The following is an 18,047-nucleotide window of genomic DNA, read 5'->3' on the forward strand; positions in this document are numbered from 1 at the left end:
CCTACAAATGGTTAGCCTTCCATTAGATTGTCATATTCAGGTCTGAACTTCTGCTTGCTTTTTGGAAAGACATTGACTTTTATGCAATCAATTTTCTTGGCAGTGATGGGTGGAAACACAAAAAAGAGAAAGGAGAATTTTACTAAAAGTGAAGCCTATTTTAACCACGATTGCTCAGACCAAAGGAATCATGACACCTGCTGCAATCATGAAATAAAAGACTAAAGTGTTCAATTAAATATACAGGCTTTAATTATTTAAAACTTGGAATTGCACTTGCAGTCAGACACAGTGTACTGTAGATTTTTAAAACCAGAGTGAACATATTTAAAAACCATCTCTCAGGATAAGGCAGCACCATGGTGTGGAGGACGAAGGACACTTTTGAGCCATTAGGATAGTCCACTTTAAAATGACATCTCAAAACAGCTGTAGATGACCTTTCGAGGAACAAAACCAGGCAGCACAGCGCTGACCAGCTTCAAGTCCAGAACAGTCACTGCAACTAGGGAGTGCATTTTTTTTTAAAGAAGAAAAAAGTCCTTAAAATCAACAAACGTTGTTTTAAAATTTCAAATTCAAGTAAAGTTCCAGAATTTATGGGGCAGGAAGAAATTTCAGTATACTTTCTTTTTTAGAAAAAAAATAGAAGCTGAAGTGTCATTGTAGCACCAAAATGCTACAGCTACATATTTTATGCCAAACCAACATAAAAAGGTAAGTTGTAAATCGATTTATATAGAAAAATAATTTTCGTGGCTGCTGAACGAGGGTAGGTCAGATTAGCAGATCTTCCATTTATTCCTGCATATGTGTGTTTTAAAGAGGTATCCCGCTGTCCACGGTAGAGGGAGAATAGTTGGTCAATGTATCGTGATGACATCAACCCACGGCACCATTTGCCATGTACAGATTAAGAGGACTTTTTTTTTAATTATATAAACACACTGCCCCTTTTAATGGAACGACTCTATCGAGGCACAACGTGACACAGCGTTTCAGTTCCGCTTTTCTTACCATCACGGGATTAGTTCTATACACATCAACTAAAACCGCATTAAGATCCTGAATTTCTTCAAAAAAATATACAGGTTATGATTGCAGTCTCTCATATAGTGGTCAGTAGCATACGAGACGAGAGTCGGGGCCTTGGAGGCTGCAGCCGAGGACAGTGCTTCATTCAGCCAGCAGTAACGCAGTGCAATAAAAATCACAGGCAGCAACAGGACGCTCCCACCGGTTAGAGGGCCATCATGCTGATGTCATCCGCACCTGATGAATGACTATGGTCTCTACAAAAAGACAGAGGAATAAGCGTGATTATAGCATCAAAGAGAGCGGCAACTTCAGAAAGACGCAGTGTCCCCTTTTTGTAGGGCTGTAAGTTATAGGAAGAAAAAAAGGTGAATGCTGGAAATTAGATATAAAAATCGAAAATGCACATCAGGCCCATTAACTGGTTCACTGATGAGGAGTCACATCTAAATTGTTAATCTACCCTTTTCAGATGCTGATAAATCTACTGGCATTTTCAACATCTTGTTTTTATAAAGCTGTACAGTGTTTTTTTTTTAAACATTCTAATGTGGCATTTACTTTTGCTTACTTAAATTTCCATTTAAAAAAAAGATCTGTGGCATGATCACTGAAACATCAGTGATTTTGAACCATGGACTGAATAAAATTCCCCTTGGAATCATGTAAAATGTTGAAAATGAGAGGTAGATTCCCACAGAACTAAGACCTCAACTACCAGTCTCCATTTCAGAAACAATGCAAAGAAAGTTTTCGACTACACGAATCAGCCCAGATTTATGCATGCATCACTGTCTCACACTAGCAAGAACACACTTCTGGTTGATAATTGCAAACAGCAGCATTACATAGAAACAAAGAGAATAAATCTACGACGTTGCAAACCGTTGGATAAAAAATGAATTTGCAGATCTATAATATTAGCTCCCCAATGGTCCACTGAGTAAAGGAACCATCTGATGTTGCAGATCAGAAGGTCCCAGGTTTTGTTCTTAGTCTGGAGGGAGGATGGGGGTGGCGGGGAGAAAATTAGTCAGGATTCCTGCTCTTGATTGCTATGCATGGATCCCTGCTTAAAAATATGCACAAGGATATCGGGTGAGAACATCTTCAGGCTCAGAGCTGTGATGCCATCCACAGCCCAATAGTTTGGCGACACTCAATCTAAGCTCAATGACGAAGAATGGCCATTTTGGTGAGGCTCAAGAAGGTTGGTGACACGCCGCAAGCAAATGTCAGTATTTTAGGAGAGAAGGGGGACAAAAAATGAATAACTCACATACATGGTCAGAATTTTTTTACTATGATACAACTGTGCAATTACTAGGTGATTTTCTTGACACAATGCAACCTTCTCGAATAAAACACAACTGAATACATCTGACGACAGTACATTACTTCCCAACATCAGTATGTATCTGTTTATAGCACCAGGTTTCCAGATAAAGAAAATAATAAAATCTTATCACAGAAGGTGGCCATTCGGCCCAGCGTGCCTGTGCCAGAGCTATCCAATTAGTCTCATTCACCCATTCTTTCTCCACAGCCCTGCAATTTTTCCTTTTCAAGTATGTATCCAATTCCCTTTTGAAAGTTACTTTCTGCTTCCATCGCTCTTTCAGGCAGCACTTTCCAGATCCTAACAACTTGCTGCGTAAAACTATTTCTCCTCATCTCCCCTCCGGTTCTTTTGCCAAATAACAAAAAAGTGATTAGATGGCAAAGTTGCACAGCAGTTGTGTGGGAAATTCACGCTGACAGAAATTCCCTGCACCTATCTGCAGAAATGAGCGCAATGGGTACTTGTAGTTGCAGACCAGTTCCGGGTTCAATCATGCAGCTATGACTTTGGACTTTAGTAGTCTTTGCTGTTGGTTTCTGAAACTATATGAAATTGTGGGGCGATGGAGTTCAATCACAACGTTGTCTTTGATACAGCGCTGCTTTAACGATCTGGTGACATCGTTTTTACTTTTGTGCTGCATAAATTTTAGTACTGAAGTTTAAACGGATGTCACGCATGTAATTTTTAAAGGATACAGTCTATTTTGTTTAATTAACAAACAAAAAAAATTGAGCATTAAACTAACGGCTAATTTAAGAACATAAGAAATAGGAGGAGTAGGCCATTCGGCCCCCTCGAGCCTGCTCCGCCATTCAATAAGATCATGGCTGATCTGATCTTGGCCTCAACTCCACTTTCCCGCCTGCTCCCCATAACCCTCGACTCTCCTGTAGCTCAAATATCTGTCTATCTCCGCCTTGAATCTATTCAATGACCCAGCCTTCACAGCTCTCTGGGGTAGAGAATTCCAAAGATTCACGAACCTCTGAAGAAATTCCTCCTCATCTCAGTTTTAAATGGGTGACCCCTTATTCTGAAACTGTGCCCCTGTGGCGGAACCACCAGAGGATTACGGACAATTGTATATAATTCCTTTTACAGCAATGTAGTACAGCTGGGGGCTGCACCTTTAATGTATCTGTTAACTGTACTAGGGCTTCTTTCCTGTACTCCGCGTGATGACGTCATGCCGTCCGTCACGTGATCTCTCAACGGCGGGAAGAACGTGATGACATCAGAGCTCAGAACCTTCTAGCAGTTGAGCTCGGAACCTGCTAGCAGTTGAGCTCTATTTGCATTGTATTCTACAGTTTCCTGTACAGCTTCGTTTGTTCATTAAATGTTATTGTTTTTGATTTTCTGAGTCGATCTCAATTCTTCAGCTAGGAACCCCAGTTCCTACACCCCCCTAGTTCTAGATTCCCCCACGAGGGGAAACATCCTCCCTGCATCTACCCTGTCGAGCCCCCTTCAGAATCTTATATGTTTCAATAAGATCCCCTCTCATTCTTCTGAACTCCAATGAGTATAGGCCCAACCTGCTCAACCTTTCCTCATAAGACAATCCCTTCATTTCAGGAATTAACCTCGTGAACCTTCTCTGAACTGCCTCCAATGGAAGTATATTGCTCCCTAAATAAGGAGACCAAAACTGCACGCAATACTCCAGGTGTGGTCTCACCAGCACCCTGTACAGTTGTAGCAAGACTTCCCTACTTTTATACTCCACCCCCTTGCAATAAAGGCCAACATTCCATTTGCCTTCCTAATTACTTGCTGTACCTGCATGCTAACTTTGTGTTTCATGTACGAGGACCCCCAGATCCCTCTATCACAGCATTATGTAGTCTCTCTCCATTTAAATAATAATTTGTGTGGAAATGGAAGCTATGTAAGAAAACTGAAATAAAGTGAAGGAATCACCATGTGTAAGGGATAATGGATAAATAATGCAGAGGTTCAGGAATGCTCTAAACAGAGGACTCATAGGTAACCTCGTCAGAAACGAGTGAGGTCACTACAGATGCCAGTTAAATGAAGTAAGATGTAAACTAATCAAGGAGATGAGACAGGATGTGGAATAGGGTAAACTAATCATCAGGATGCAGGGGCAGTAACAAATGTGTAACCAAAGAGATGGGACAGATTATAGGATAGTATAAGCCAGGAGTAAAAACCCCAGATAGGAAGCGAGGACCTAGGAGCAATACTCGACAGCAGGGACCTGGGGACAGAAACCCTACATAAGAGGTTTGGACAGAGATTGATCACCTCGGACCAATATCAGGGTAATATTAATATAAGTTGTGAGCCTTATATTTTGGAATTGTACTTTAAATAATGAACGGTGTTTGTTAAGCATTTATTAAAGATAAATCTTTGTACACAAAATCTGTTGCCTGTGTGTTTGTTCAGACCAAAACTTATTTGAACCGTAAAAGGAAAATTGCAAACCTATTTGTTCGATCTTTCGAACATCTAGCGAAATCTGAGCAACAATTGGCGAACCCAGGTGAGACTTTAGAACTTTGTTTTGGACAAAATATACCACAGTAAGGGGCTGAACAAGCGACAGACAATATCTGTTAGAGTCAGATAAGGTATATCTGTTAGAGTCGGATAAGGTTTTAAAGCAGTAACTATGGTGGAACATGACGCGTCTAAAGGGGAGACCTCCCAGGATTGGGAAGATCAGTTTAACCAGTTAATGGTAGGAAAATATAAGGACTGGGTGGTGACGATTGCCGGTCCAAGTTTCAAAAAGGTCAGACCTTCTTTGAGCACAATAGTAAAAAAGGGAAAAATGAAACGAAAAAAATTTAAATATTTTCTGATGGCAGCCTGTTACTCCGAACTAATGAGTGAGCGAGCATTAACACAGAGTCAGGGTCAGACCCAAAACCAATTGCAGTCTGATTTAGACCAGCTCCGGAATCAGGTTAAAAATTTGCAAAAGGAAAATGAGAATTACGTAGTGATAAAAGATTGCACACTCTCCATATGGCCTCTAGTATGACTGCAGTCGAAGCAAGTAATCAAAAATTACACCGAATGCAGGAACAACTAGGCTGTGCCCTAAAGGAAAGTGTCAGGATTTAAAATCAGCCCTCAAGGTCATACAGCAGTCACACCAGTGGGAAAAATACGATAAAATGGATCATACCCACTGTCGTCAAGAAATAAAAGTATTAAAGCGACAATTATCCTCACACAGAGGCGCTTTCTCTGACGGAGGTGGAGAGGGTATCGACTACTCAAGTCTGGCCGAGGTGGCCCAGAACTATGAGAAGGACCGTTCAGGAGAAAGGGACTACGGCCCCCCTGACCCATCATGGTATGATTCCCCGCCACCCTATAGAAATAATAAAGGTCCTACTGCCCCAGAGGAGTCACCACCCCCACTACCCATGAACCCTATGGTCACTGTTCGGACACAGGAAAGGACCGACAGTCAAGCGATGTGCCCAACGGACCCATCAATTATGCCACCCCTTTTACGCTCTCCCAATTGATTGATATTGCCAAAAACGTACCCAAGTTCGATGGCGAGATTAATTTTGAATTATGGAAGGCCGCGGTTCTCCAGGCCTCTGAGACTCAGGGACTAGATGAGGGAGAGCTGAGGAAACTAGTGACTTTGTGTTTAGGACCCGTTATATTTGGGGCCATGCCCCAAACCCAGAGAACAGGGCAGGGCACCATAGTTGAAACGTGGATCACCATTAAGGAGGCGGCAGGAGTTGAGTTAACAGCAAGGATCCCATTATGGAACTAGCTAACTTTAAACAGGGTGATGAAGAACACCCCGGCGCTTATGCGGAACGCTTGTGGGTGGTTTTCTGTAACCTGATGGGAACATTAAACCGCGACAATCTGGATGATGGTCCTCGTGCCACCTGGTTTAAGTCCCTCATTTCCCATGCCTCCAATTCCGGTAAAAGGGCATGTAAGCTCTTCGACCCTACCGACGACACTCATAATGAGGCCTGGATCTTAAGGCGTATGACCAGGACTTGGCAGGATGATCAAAAACAATCCCCTCCCCAACCAAAAGATAAAATCCATGCTTTCCGCTCAGGCCCAGATAGAAATGACCCGTCAGCATGGAGGACTGAGGGATCTCCAAGGTATCCTGTAGCAAACCAGGGAGATAGGGGATATGGACCACTAAGGGGACCCTGTTATAACTGCGGAAAGATGGGACATTGGCAAAGGGAGTGTCAGGCACCAAAAAGAAGTAACCGGTCCGGCGCTGTGGGATGCTCCGGGTGAATGGCACCCTTCCATGAGCAACCAGCACTCGAGCCCAGGGGCCAATAATGACGGGGTCCGACCACGGAGGTCGTGTGCAAGGCAGGATATGACAATCATGGACAGCCTATAGTCTCAGGTGTCGTAGGAGGTCACGATACCACATTTTTATGGGACACAGGCGGATCCAGAACGTGTCTAGGAAACCAGCACCCTCTCTCGCACAATGACTTAACTAATCAAGAAATTAAGCCATTGGAGATTCAATTGGGAAGTTTCAAATTTAAGTATTCCGCTGCTTGTGAGGCCGGCCTATCAGCAGTATTATTACAGGAACACTCTGGGAAGCTCCAGCCTGTTGGTTCTAGAGTTCTGACCCCTGTTGAGTTAGCGTTCTCACCCTGAGAGAAAAATTTACTCTGTTTTGGGCTGTGCACAAATTCTCTAATTGTATGGATGACTATGCAGAACACAGGGGGTACCCATAGTGTAATGTATATACCTTTAAGGGGGGGGGGGGGGGGGGGAACTACTTTTTACAGCTCATGTATACAGTAGTACCGGCAGTGACCACACCTGTATATAGCACTGAGTAGTAATCTGTACAGTCAGTTCAACTGTGAGCCACGTTGAGTAAACACCTGTTGTACCGTTTCTCCTGCAGCCTGTGTCTTATTATACACAGACACAACATTGACGACGAGGCAAGTTCAAACCTACCTGCAACTCTACATCACCTCCCGGGGATTCGTTCCTGGAGATCAGTGGATTGGAGGTCAAGGCCAGAGACTCGGGCGTCGACCACGGGCAAACGCCCAGTCATCCAGCAGAGACTCGAGAATTGCGGTGGAGGCTGTCGAGAGCCAGGCTTGGCTTTCCAGTCGAGGTGGTCCAGCGAAACGGGCTGGCAACAGGTAGTGCGCAGACCCTTCCTGGACAGCGGCGGGCTAGAGCCCGACCGAGCGGCACAGCAAAGGGCCGAGCAGCGTCGACGGGGGGGGAGAGAGAGAGAGAGGGCAGAGCGCACAGGGCGCAGCCGGTGTTCAGGGGCCGAGCAGCATCGAAGAGAAGGAGAGAGAGACGCGCAGAAACCCGCGAGGCGCCACCATTGCCACGAGGAGCGCCGAGAGCGGCGTTGGCAGCAGCGCAGGAGAAGCGCGCGAAACCTACAGGGCGCCGCCATTACCACGAGAACCGCCGGGAGCGGCGTTGGCAGCAGCAGGGGAAGAAAGCAAGCGTGGGAGACGCCATTTTAAGCCATTGGGAGACGCCATTTTAAACCACACCCAAAATGCCGAAGAGTGGCAGTATCACCGCATTTGACAATGAAGTCGAAGATTGGACTACATATGTCGAACGAATAGGTGTACTGCAAGGCAAATGAGGTGTCAGATGACAAGAAAGCGTCGGTATTGTTAAATTTAATGGGTGCAAAGACGTATGGGCTATTACAAAATCTAGTAACCCCAACGAAGCCAATGGAAAAGAGTTTTGAAGACATAGTAATGATACTACAGGGACATTTAAATCCCATACCGCTGCTGATAGCAGAAAGATTCCAGTTTCACAAACGGAACCAGCATAAGGATGAAAGCAACGTTGATTATTTAACAGAACTGCGCAAACTATCGAAACACTGCCAGTTTGGAGCGGGACTGGCAGATACCTTAAGGGACAAGTTTGTGTGTGGGCTTCAAAGTGAAGGAACCCAGAAACGGCTTTTATCTGAAAAGGACCTTACGCTGAAAAAGGCTTTCAGCATTGCGGTATCATATGAAGCAGCAGCACGGGGCGCTGCAGAGATACAACAGAGACCGCAAGAATATGGCACGAACGAAATGTCATATGGAACAGAGAAGTGCTATCGCTGCGGCAGAACAACACACGACCAGAATGATTGCTGGTTCAAAGACAAAGTGTGCAGACAGTGTGGAAAAGTAGGACACAGCACGAGTCTGCAGGTCGGGAAAGAAAACCAGCAATAAGAAACCTACCAAAGGAAAGTACAAGAAGGTACATAAGATGATGGAGAATAGTTCAGATGAACAAGAGTGATAACGACTCCGAAAGCAGGGAACGGAGTTGTCTGAAACTACATAATGTGATCACAACGGAGGATCACCGAACCATTTGGGTCACTCAAGATAGCAGGAGTCCAGGTAAAGATGGAATTGGACACAGGATCAGCCCTAACAGTCATAAACCGACGGGACTACGAGCGGCTATTCTCACACATACACTTGAGAGACACAAAAATTATTTTGAAGACGTACACGGGACACCTGGATTCCTGCTAAATTTTTTAAGGCCAGACCAGTACCTTATGCGATCTGCCCAGCCGTCGAAGCAGAGCTGGAGAGTCTGGAACGTTCAGGTGTACTGTCCAAGGTAGACTGGAGCAAGTGGGCTACACCCATCGTCCCTGTGATGAAAAAGTCGTTGAGCAGCATGCCTGGGGAACCAAGGAAGGTTCGCATCTGTGGGGACTTTAAGGTAACAGTGAACCCAGTCCTTCACACCGTACAATATCCACTTCCGCGGATTGAAGATATTTTCGCCTCGCTATCTGGAGGGAAACGCTTCACTAAGATTGATCTTGCCCAGGCGTATCTGCAAATGGAGGTAGAAGAAGCATCAAAAAAATACCTCACAATCAACACCCATAAAGGTCTCTACCAATACAACCAGCTGGTATTCGGGGTAGCATCAGCTCCGGCTATTTGGCAGAGGGCAATGGAACAAGTCCTGCAAGGGATCCCAGGGACCCAGTGTTATTTGGACGACATCCTGGTCACGGGCGAAAATGACAGTGATCACCTTGCCAACCTGGAGCAGGTGCTCACTAGATTGCAGGAATATGGGCTCCGAGCTAACCGCCCCAAATGCGAGTTTTTTAGAAAACAGATCTCGTATTGTGGCCACGTTATCGATAAAGAGGGGTTACATAAGTCCCCAGAGAAGATTGAGGCAGTAGTCAAGGCTCCAGCACCGGAAAATGCGTCACAACTGAGGTCGTTCCTCGGGCTGGTAAACCACTACCATAAGTTCTTGCCAAATTTGTCTACAATACTACACCCACTGAACACCCTACTGCAAACTGGGGTGCCATGGAAGTGGAGTGACGAATGTAGATGAGCTTTCCAGAAGAGCAAAACACTAATCACATCGAAAGAGGTATTGGCCCATTACAACCCAGCATTACCAATTCTGTTGGCATGTGATGCGTCACCCTACGGCATTGGAGCGGTGCTGTCGCACAAATTCTCGGATGGCTCAGAGAGGCCAATAGCCTTTGCGTCACGATCACTAACCTCAGCCGAGCGTAACTACGCCCAGATTGACAGGGAGGCCCTCAGCCTAGTGTGGGGAGTGAAAAAGTTCAATCACTATCTGCACGGGCAGAAATTCATCTTGCTGACTGATCACCAGCCTCTTGTCTCCATTTTTAATCCGAAGGGCGGCATTCCGGTGATAACTACACAACGACTACAAAGATGGTCACTTTTTCTTGGGGCGCACCACTATGAGATTGAATATAAGGGCACGAAACAGCATGGAAATGCTGATGGGCTATCACGCCTGCCACTGCCTACTGCGGAGGAAGCACCAGCAGTGGATCCTGCTGAAATATTCCATTCGACTATAGTTGAATACCTACCGGTAACTAACGCTTATATCGAAAAGGAAACCCGAAAAGACCCGACACTGTCTCGGGTATATGATTTGACGGTGAAAGGATGGCCAGCACATGGCAACTCACTGTTGCCAGCATTCTCGACAAGGAGAGAACAGCTTTCAGTGTGCCAGGGGACCTTGATGTGTGGATCCCGAGTGGTAATTCCACCCAAGGGATAGAGTGCTCAATGAGCTTCATGAGGGTCATCTGGGAGGGGTAAAAATGAAAAGCCTAGCCAGGGCTTATGTGTGGTGGCCGGGAATCGATAAACAAATCGAGGACCTGACCAAGAGCTGCTCAGGATGCCAGAAAGTCCAAAATGCACCACCACAGGCCCCTCTACACCCATGGGAGTGGCCCTCATCTCCATGGCAACGGGTGCATATTGATTTTGCTGGTCCATTCATGGACTCAATGTTTTTAATAGCCGTGGATGCGCACTCGAAATGGCCTGAGGTCATCAAAATGTCCTTCACCACCACAGAGAAAACTATTGCAGTCCTACGGACCATTTTTGCCAGGAATGGCTTGCCAGAACAGATTTGCTCCGACAACAGACCACAGTTTGTGTCCGAAGAGTTCCGGAGGTTCTTGAAAAAGAATGGGGTAAGGCATTACACATCCGCCCCGTATCATCCAGCCACAAATGGATTGGCTGAGAGGTTCGTACAAACCTTTAAGAAGGCAATAAAGGCTATGTACAATGACAACATTCCGCTGCAGCACAAGGTGGACAATTTCCTGTTCGCCTACCGGAATGCGACACATGCAGTCACCAACCAGGCCCCAGCCATGATGTTCTTTAACTAAAGGTTAAGATCTCGCCTGGATTTGCTCAGACCAAACGTACAAAGAGATGTTGAGAGTAAGCAATTCCAGCACATCCATGAGAAGCCAACAAGTAGCTTCAATATAGGGCAACCAGTCTTGGTCCGCGACTACCGAACAGAAAAACGGCAGCCAGGAACGATATGCACACGGCAGGGCCCACTAATGTACACAGTGGACGTTGGGGAGAGCATCGTGAGACGCCATGCTGACCAGATCCTAGAGTCACAGGAACAAGTCAACCCCATGCCTCGCCCATACGTACCTGGTGATGAACCAGACGTACAGGTCGCATCTACCGCAGAAACAGTAGCATCGGAAGCTGATGAACCAACCGACGACATGGGGCCAGAATCGCCTCCGCACCAAGAGCAAGACACTCGGGAAAGGCGCTATCCAGAAAGGATCAGGAAGCCTCCCCAAAGACTGAATATATAAATAGACTATTTTCAGCTAATGTTGCATGTTAAAAGTGTTAATTGTAATTAGTTTGATATTTAATTGTTAAATGAGTGTTATGGTACTGTTAATCTAAAAAGGGGAGGAATTGTAATGTATATACCTTTAAGGGTGGGAACTACTTTTTACAGCTCATGTATACTGTAGTACCGGCAGTGACCACACCTGTATATAGCACTGAGTAGTAATCTGTACAGTCTGTTCCACTGTGAGCCACGTTGCGTAAACACCTGTTGTACCGTTTCTCCTGCAATCTGTGTCTAATTATACACGGACACAACACATAGGGTTCTATCGGGGGCAAATCCTGTTGGTTCAGAGTATGAGATGAATTGTACTAAGATAGATAAACAACTGTGTTGCAACATAAGCAAGACAAGCACTTCCTTACAGATTATGGTGGGATGTAGCAGCAATTCAACTGTAAGAAACCTAATCAGTAATCCACAGAAGAGCTTAAAACCAACGTGCTCATGTAAACACCAAGGAAAACTAGTGGTTCAGGTATTACAGACACTTACTACCCCCGAGCCAACTATCACACTCATTGTTCAGACCACCGCCCCGATCCCTACGACCCCAGTTCCAGTTTGGGACTGCCCCGAACACAAGCCGGGACCCAAGGGAGGAGTAATATTAAGAAACATGACCAAAATTGTTTATGATAATATACAATATGAATGAATACCTATAGTACTGAATATAATCGATGTACAATTGCTCGACTGGTGCCGGGAGGGAACCAAAAGATTGTATCAGGACTTGACTTCGATGTTGCTCAAGGGAGAGATAGGAGGGAAGCAGGGAAATGAAACAAAGACAGCTAGGAAAAGGAGGAAGAGAGGGTTACTGAATGATGCAGGGACAGTCTATGGTGCAGGAATGGCCACTGTAAATACTCTAGATATAACTAATTTGAACTCCAAGGTTAAAACCTTAATCCAGCAAGTCAAAATGTTATTGGAGGAACTGAATAATAATCAAAGACAAGAGTCACAGGCAGGACAGGAAAGTATAGGGATCCAAACACAACAGGTGAAGGTCTTAGAAGGACATGCACAGACTATTAATCAACTTATTAACACAGCCAAAAAGGCAGCAAACGGAACCCAACAACAAACACTGTGCATGACATATGGCAATTGGATGCTGGACCAGCTGAGAGAAAACTTAATGCTGGCAAAACGTGAAGTACCACCCACTTGGATCAACACTACTCAAATCCGGGGTCTGATAAAGCAGAATGTTCCTGCTACTATCAGTGACTGTGAACTACGGAAACTCAGCAGGGTATGGTTCAACGAGGAATGTAAGGGCCCCCATGGAAATATTGCTGTAGGGATGGTCATAGAGTCATAGAGTTATACAGCACGGATAGAGGCCCTTCGGCCCATCGTGTCCGCGCCGGCCATCAAGCCCTGTCTAACCTAATCCCATATTCCAGCATTTGGTCCGTAGCCTTGTATGCTGTGGCATTTCAAGTGCTCATCCAAATGCTTCTTAAATGTTGTGAGGGTTCCTGCCTCCACAACCCTTTCAGGCAGTGAGTTCCAGACTCCAACCACCCTCTGGGTGAAAAAGTTCTCTCTCAAATCCCCTCTAAACCTCCCGCCTTTTACCTTGAATCTATGCCCCCTAGTTATTGACCCCTCTACTAAGGGAAAAAGCTCCTCAGCATCCATCCTATCTATGCCCCTCATAATTTTGTACACCTCAATCATGTCCCCCCCCAGCCTCCTCTGCTCCAAGGAAAACAAACCCAATCTGATCAGACACCAGGAAGGAATGCCATTATTTGAGGTCCAAACCATAGGCACTATACAAAAAAGGAGTATGGGTGCCCGTGGCAGGAATGAGGCCATATGCTGTGAAGCAGAACGGCACTCTAGTGGGAACTGCATTGGGACAATGTGCCACTACGGAAAGAACAGTAATATGCCCATGCAAAATTTACCCGACCCGCACCGCGCGATGTGGATTTAAGGGAAATACGACCATAAATTGCTCCTTGATCATGGAGAACGCGATTCACAAACCTATCACTCGAAGCGCTTATATGGGTGACGGAACATACTGTTTTACCACCACTGAAGCTAGTTACCATTATGGGAATAAGGACTGCCCTATCCAAAACCCAACCTTCTGCATGCACCCCCTGATACCGATGAGAATAGGAAATGAGGAAATTATCAACATCCAGAGGCATGCAACTGTTAATTTGAATGTGTCAATAGACCCGAAGAATCGCTTGACAAAATATTTCACAAAAATCGACATCAACATCCAGCTAGAGGAAGAGCATATAACGAAAATTAGACATAAGCTTGATCTTGTTCACAAAATCTACGAAAGGGTGGAAATGAATACCCAGGACATTGACCAAAAGATTAAACAAATCAATACTTGGTGGGACGACCTTTGGAATTGGGGCGGAAATGTGAACACACACCTCTGGGTGAGACTCGTGTCCCACCTGACTGTAATTATGATCATGCTGGTGTTTATGCTTCACCTGGGTAAGCATGAAAAGACCTAGAGAAAAGGCTGAAGGTTCGAGTGGAATCAATGGAAGCGTATCAGGCTTTACAAAGGACACACCCCGATGATGGTAAACAGCCTTATGGTGATCACATCATTTGGTCAAATGATAATGATCAAAGGGGGGAAATGGAAGCTATGTCAGAAAACTGAAATAAAGTGAAGGAATCACCATGTGTAAGGGATAATGGATAAATAATGCAGAGGTTCAGGAATGCTCTAAACAGAGGACTCATAGGTAACCTCGTCAGAAACGAGTGAGGTCACTACAGATGCCAGTTAAATGAAGTAAGATGTAAACTAATCAAGGAGATGAGACAGGATGTGGAATAGGGTAAACTAATCATCAGGATGCAGGGGCAGTAACAAATGTGTAACCAAAGAGATGGGACAGATTATAGGATAGTATAAGCCAGGAGTAAAAACCCCAGATAGGAAGCGAGGACCTAGGAGCAATACTCGACAGCAGGGACCTGGGGACAGAAACCCTACATAAGAGGTTTGGACAGAGATTGATCACCTCGGACCAATATCAGGGTAATATTAATATAAGTTGTGAGCCTTATATTTTGGAATTGTACTTTAAATAATGAACGGTGTTTGTTAAGCATTTATTAAAGATAAATCTTTGTACACAAAATCTGTTGCCTGTGTGTTTGTTCAGACCAAAACTTACATTTGAACCCTAAAAGGAAAATTGCGAACCTTTGTTCGATCTTTCGAACCTCTCAACAATTTGCTTTTTAATTTTTCCTACCAAAGTGGATAGCCTCACATTTTCCCACATTATACTCCATCTGCCAAATATTTGCCGACTCACTAAACCTATCTATATCTCTTTGCAGACTCTGGCCGCGATTTTGCCGGCGCTGAGAGGGCGGGTTTAGAGGCGGGTCAAAGGGTAAAATCATTTTGATTGATGACTGGTTGTGATCCGCCATCAACCCGCCTCCAAACAATTTTCCCCAAGTGTCAGGTCCCCAATTTGCGCATGGACCCGACACCTAGCAGCGGGAAGAGGATTAAAGCTAATTACCTGCCTATTAACAGGTAGTTGCTAGTAGTTGACAAGCTATTTTAAAATTTTGCCGCTTCTGTCTCGGGTTTCCCGACATCCAGACAGTACGCCAGGTAAGTGTGGTGTGTTGCGAGTCTGCTGTAATGTTTCTGGATTGATGACAGCTGCAGAAGTGGTGTGAAGGATCCAATGGTGCACTGGTGAGTCTCAGAGGTAAGAAAATGTTGGGAAATTCATTTTTACTGCATTTACACATTTCTTTAGGTAGCAAGCTTTGAAATCCATGTCCAGTGCCACCTCATTGGGAGGACCTCTCTCACTAGTGACAGATCGCTTCTGTCACCTCACCTGCCGCTGCCATCTATTCCAGCCTATGGAGGGAGTCATTGAAGAGCCTAGGTGCAAGAGCTCACCTTTGTACAGTGATTGTCAGTGTTTGCAGCACCTCAATGCTGTCAAACACCGAGAAATCAGCTGTCAAAAAAAAAATTGTGCGTGGTCCCTTTAAGAAAACCGGCAGATGACACATCATCAAATGACGTCATCTGACCGGCTTCTGCTTAATTGACCGGCAAGCCCGCACGGCGGTCTTAACAAGGTCCATCAACGTAAAATCACATCATCCAAGTCATTAGTATAGATTGTAAATAGTTCAGGCCCCAGCACTGATCTGTGGCACCCCACTAGTTACAGTTTGCCAACCTGAAAATGACCCATTTATCCCAACTCTCTGTTTTCTGTTAGTTAGCCAATCCTCTATCCATGCTAATATATTATCCCCAACCCCGTGAGCTCTTATCTTGTGCAGTAACCTTTTATGTGGCACCTTATCGAATGCCTTCTGGAAATCCAAATACACCACATCTAATTTGATGTAGGTTGAGTCATTTTTACCCCTTCATGAATAGAAACAATGATGCATCTTTTTCTGTGGGGAGTCTTTTTCACTGTTAAAAATGACAATGAAATTGAGACCTATTTGAAGGAAAGCAATTACATTGAAAATGATTAATTTATTCCCATTCATTTTCTTAAATATACAGTCTTCAAGACACGCCTCTGTTGCCTAATAACAATCAAAAAACTAACTGTTAAATAATAAATAAGTTTTCACCGTATAAAATTAACTTCTTTCAGCTACAAAGCCCAGGTCCCAGAGGAAGAAAGGGTTGACAGCTGGTCAAACTCTCAATGCAGCAGTTTTGGAGGCAGTTGTTGATGGGAACATCCAAAGCTAGCGCAGTAACATTTTGTTGGCTAGACACAATCACTGGATTGGCTGGAAAGCAAACAGCGCACTTCATGTGCGGGGGACAGAGAAAGGGGAGATATTCATTTATTTTGGGAACCCGATGTAGAATTGCACTTATTGGATAGAAATTTGCATTATTGCAGGCCAGATAAGAGTTTGTTGCAGGATGTCGCACTGCACAGAGTCACTTGCCCGACCTGTTGTCACCGAGAATGCTTTGCTTCCAGAATCCACTAGGTGGCACATGTGTTACTCAAACAGACAAGCCAATAGTACCAAGTTCCATTGCAAAGCACCTTTATATCACTGAGGTCAACCTGGACTAATTTTGATCACCTAAAGGGGTCAGAGAGGAATTTTCCAGATTTCTGTTCCCACCTTAATTGGCCTGCGATTTTTAAAAATCTGGTTTTGTACCTCTCCCAGGAGATTACATGACTCCGGGTGGGCTGACCGTGTCTGTATCATGATGCATAAGGCACCGTGACTGTATGGGACAGGCTAGATGGATCAGGTATGTCTGATATGTTCATATGACCCTTCCTACATCAGATGATTCTGCACTCTCTTGAAGGTACTTACTAATGCTGAATAATGTCTCACAGGTGTCCATATGAGAGTCAGAACACACACACACACACACACACACACACACACACACACACACACACACACACACACACACACACACACACACACACACACACACACACACACACACACACACACACACACACACACACACACACACACACACACACCACCCCCCCCCCCCCCAGATGACATCAGCTAACACAGCACGGACCAGGGATCATAGCAGCACCAATTAGGCCCATTCGGTGCAGCATGTAAATTGGTCATCTGCAGTGAAGGGTTCTTGCGACATTCAAAGAAGAATCTGGTCTGAATTTTTTTTTGCATAAATTTCACACTTTTGTACACACTCATTTGCTTATCTGGAGGTAGAAATTCTATCCAGATTAGTAACAAGCTGTGAAAGGAAAATAAAACAGAATCTCTCCAAAAAGCTATCAGATTATTTCAATTCCCTTACCTCATCAACAAAAACATCTACTGTACCCTGCAGCCTCCAATTAGTGCAGTAACCCTTTTTGCCTCATATATCCAAGATCAAGGCGAACCATATTTGATTAAACTTAACCCTGGCTTGATGTTCTTGGGTCGATAAACAGCATCAAATAATAATTTGGCTTTGTTGGGAACAGTATTGAACTAAATATACCCTTCACTGAACTGGGTTCCTCAAGCTCCCGATCTGGTGTGCTACTCACCTCTCTGCAGTTGTTCCCCAGCCAAGCTCACACATCTGCACTGATCACACTGATCTACCTTGCATCCTCTCCTGGCACCCTGGACTTTACTGCTCTGGGTCCCTGGGTTCCATTCCCACTGCTCCTTGCTCCTCTGGTGCACGTCAACACCCAAGGCCACTATGCACCTCAGCTGCATCCCTGGATCAGCCTCTGCTGGCTGATGGTCTACTCTCCACACCTCCTTGGCTCTCTGTTCTTTACTGCGTGACCTCCAGCAGTGCACCCACAAATACTCTACCCCTCAAAGAGCTCCTGGATACACTCTCTGAACCTGGATACTGCTTTGCTGACGCTCAGAGTTGACTCTACCA

General features: G+C 44.9%; 1 protein-coding gene across 4 annotated transcripts in view; it reads right to left on the bottom strand.

The window, feature by feature from the left end:
- Positions 1 to 229: 229 nt before the first annotated feature.
- LOC147121630 (filamin-A-interacting protein 1-like) overlaps positions 230 to 18,047 on the bottom strand; it is an 85,357-nt gene continuing 67,539 nt past the window's right edge. For all 4 annotated transcript variants that reach the window (XM_085982041.1, XM_085982040.1, XM_085982038.1 and 1 more), the window contains one exon: positions 230 to 1,292. In XM_085982041.1, the coding sequence (XP_085838167.1) occupies positions 1,284 to 1,292 (9 nt within the window). In that variant the 3' untranslated portion in view covers positions 230 to 1,283. The remainder of the gene's footprint in view (positions 1,293 to 18,047) is intronic.

This window comes from Somniosus microcephalus, chromosome 3 (genome assembly GCF_052327205.1).
Source record: "Somniosus microcephalus isolate GS21.2 chromosome 3, FLI_Smic_1.0, whole genome shotgun sequence".
Lineage (NCBI taxonomy): Eukaryota > Metazoa > Chordata > Chondrichthyes > Squaliformes > Somniosidae > Somniosus > Somniosus microcephalus.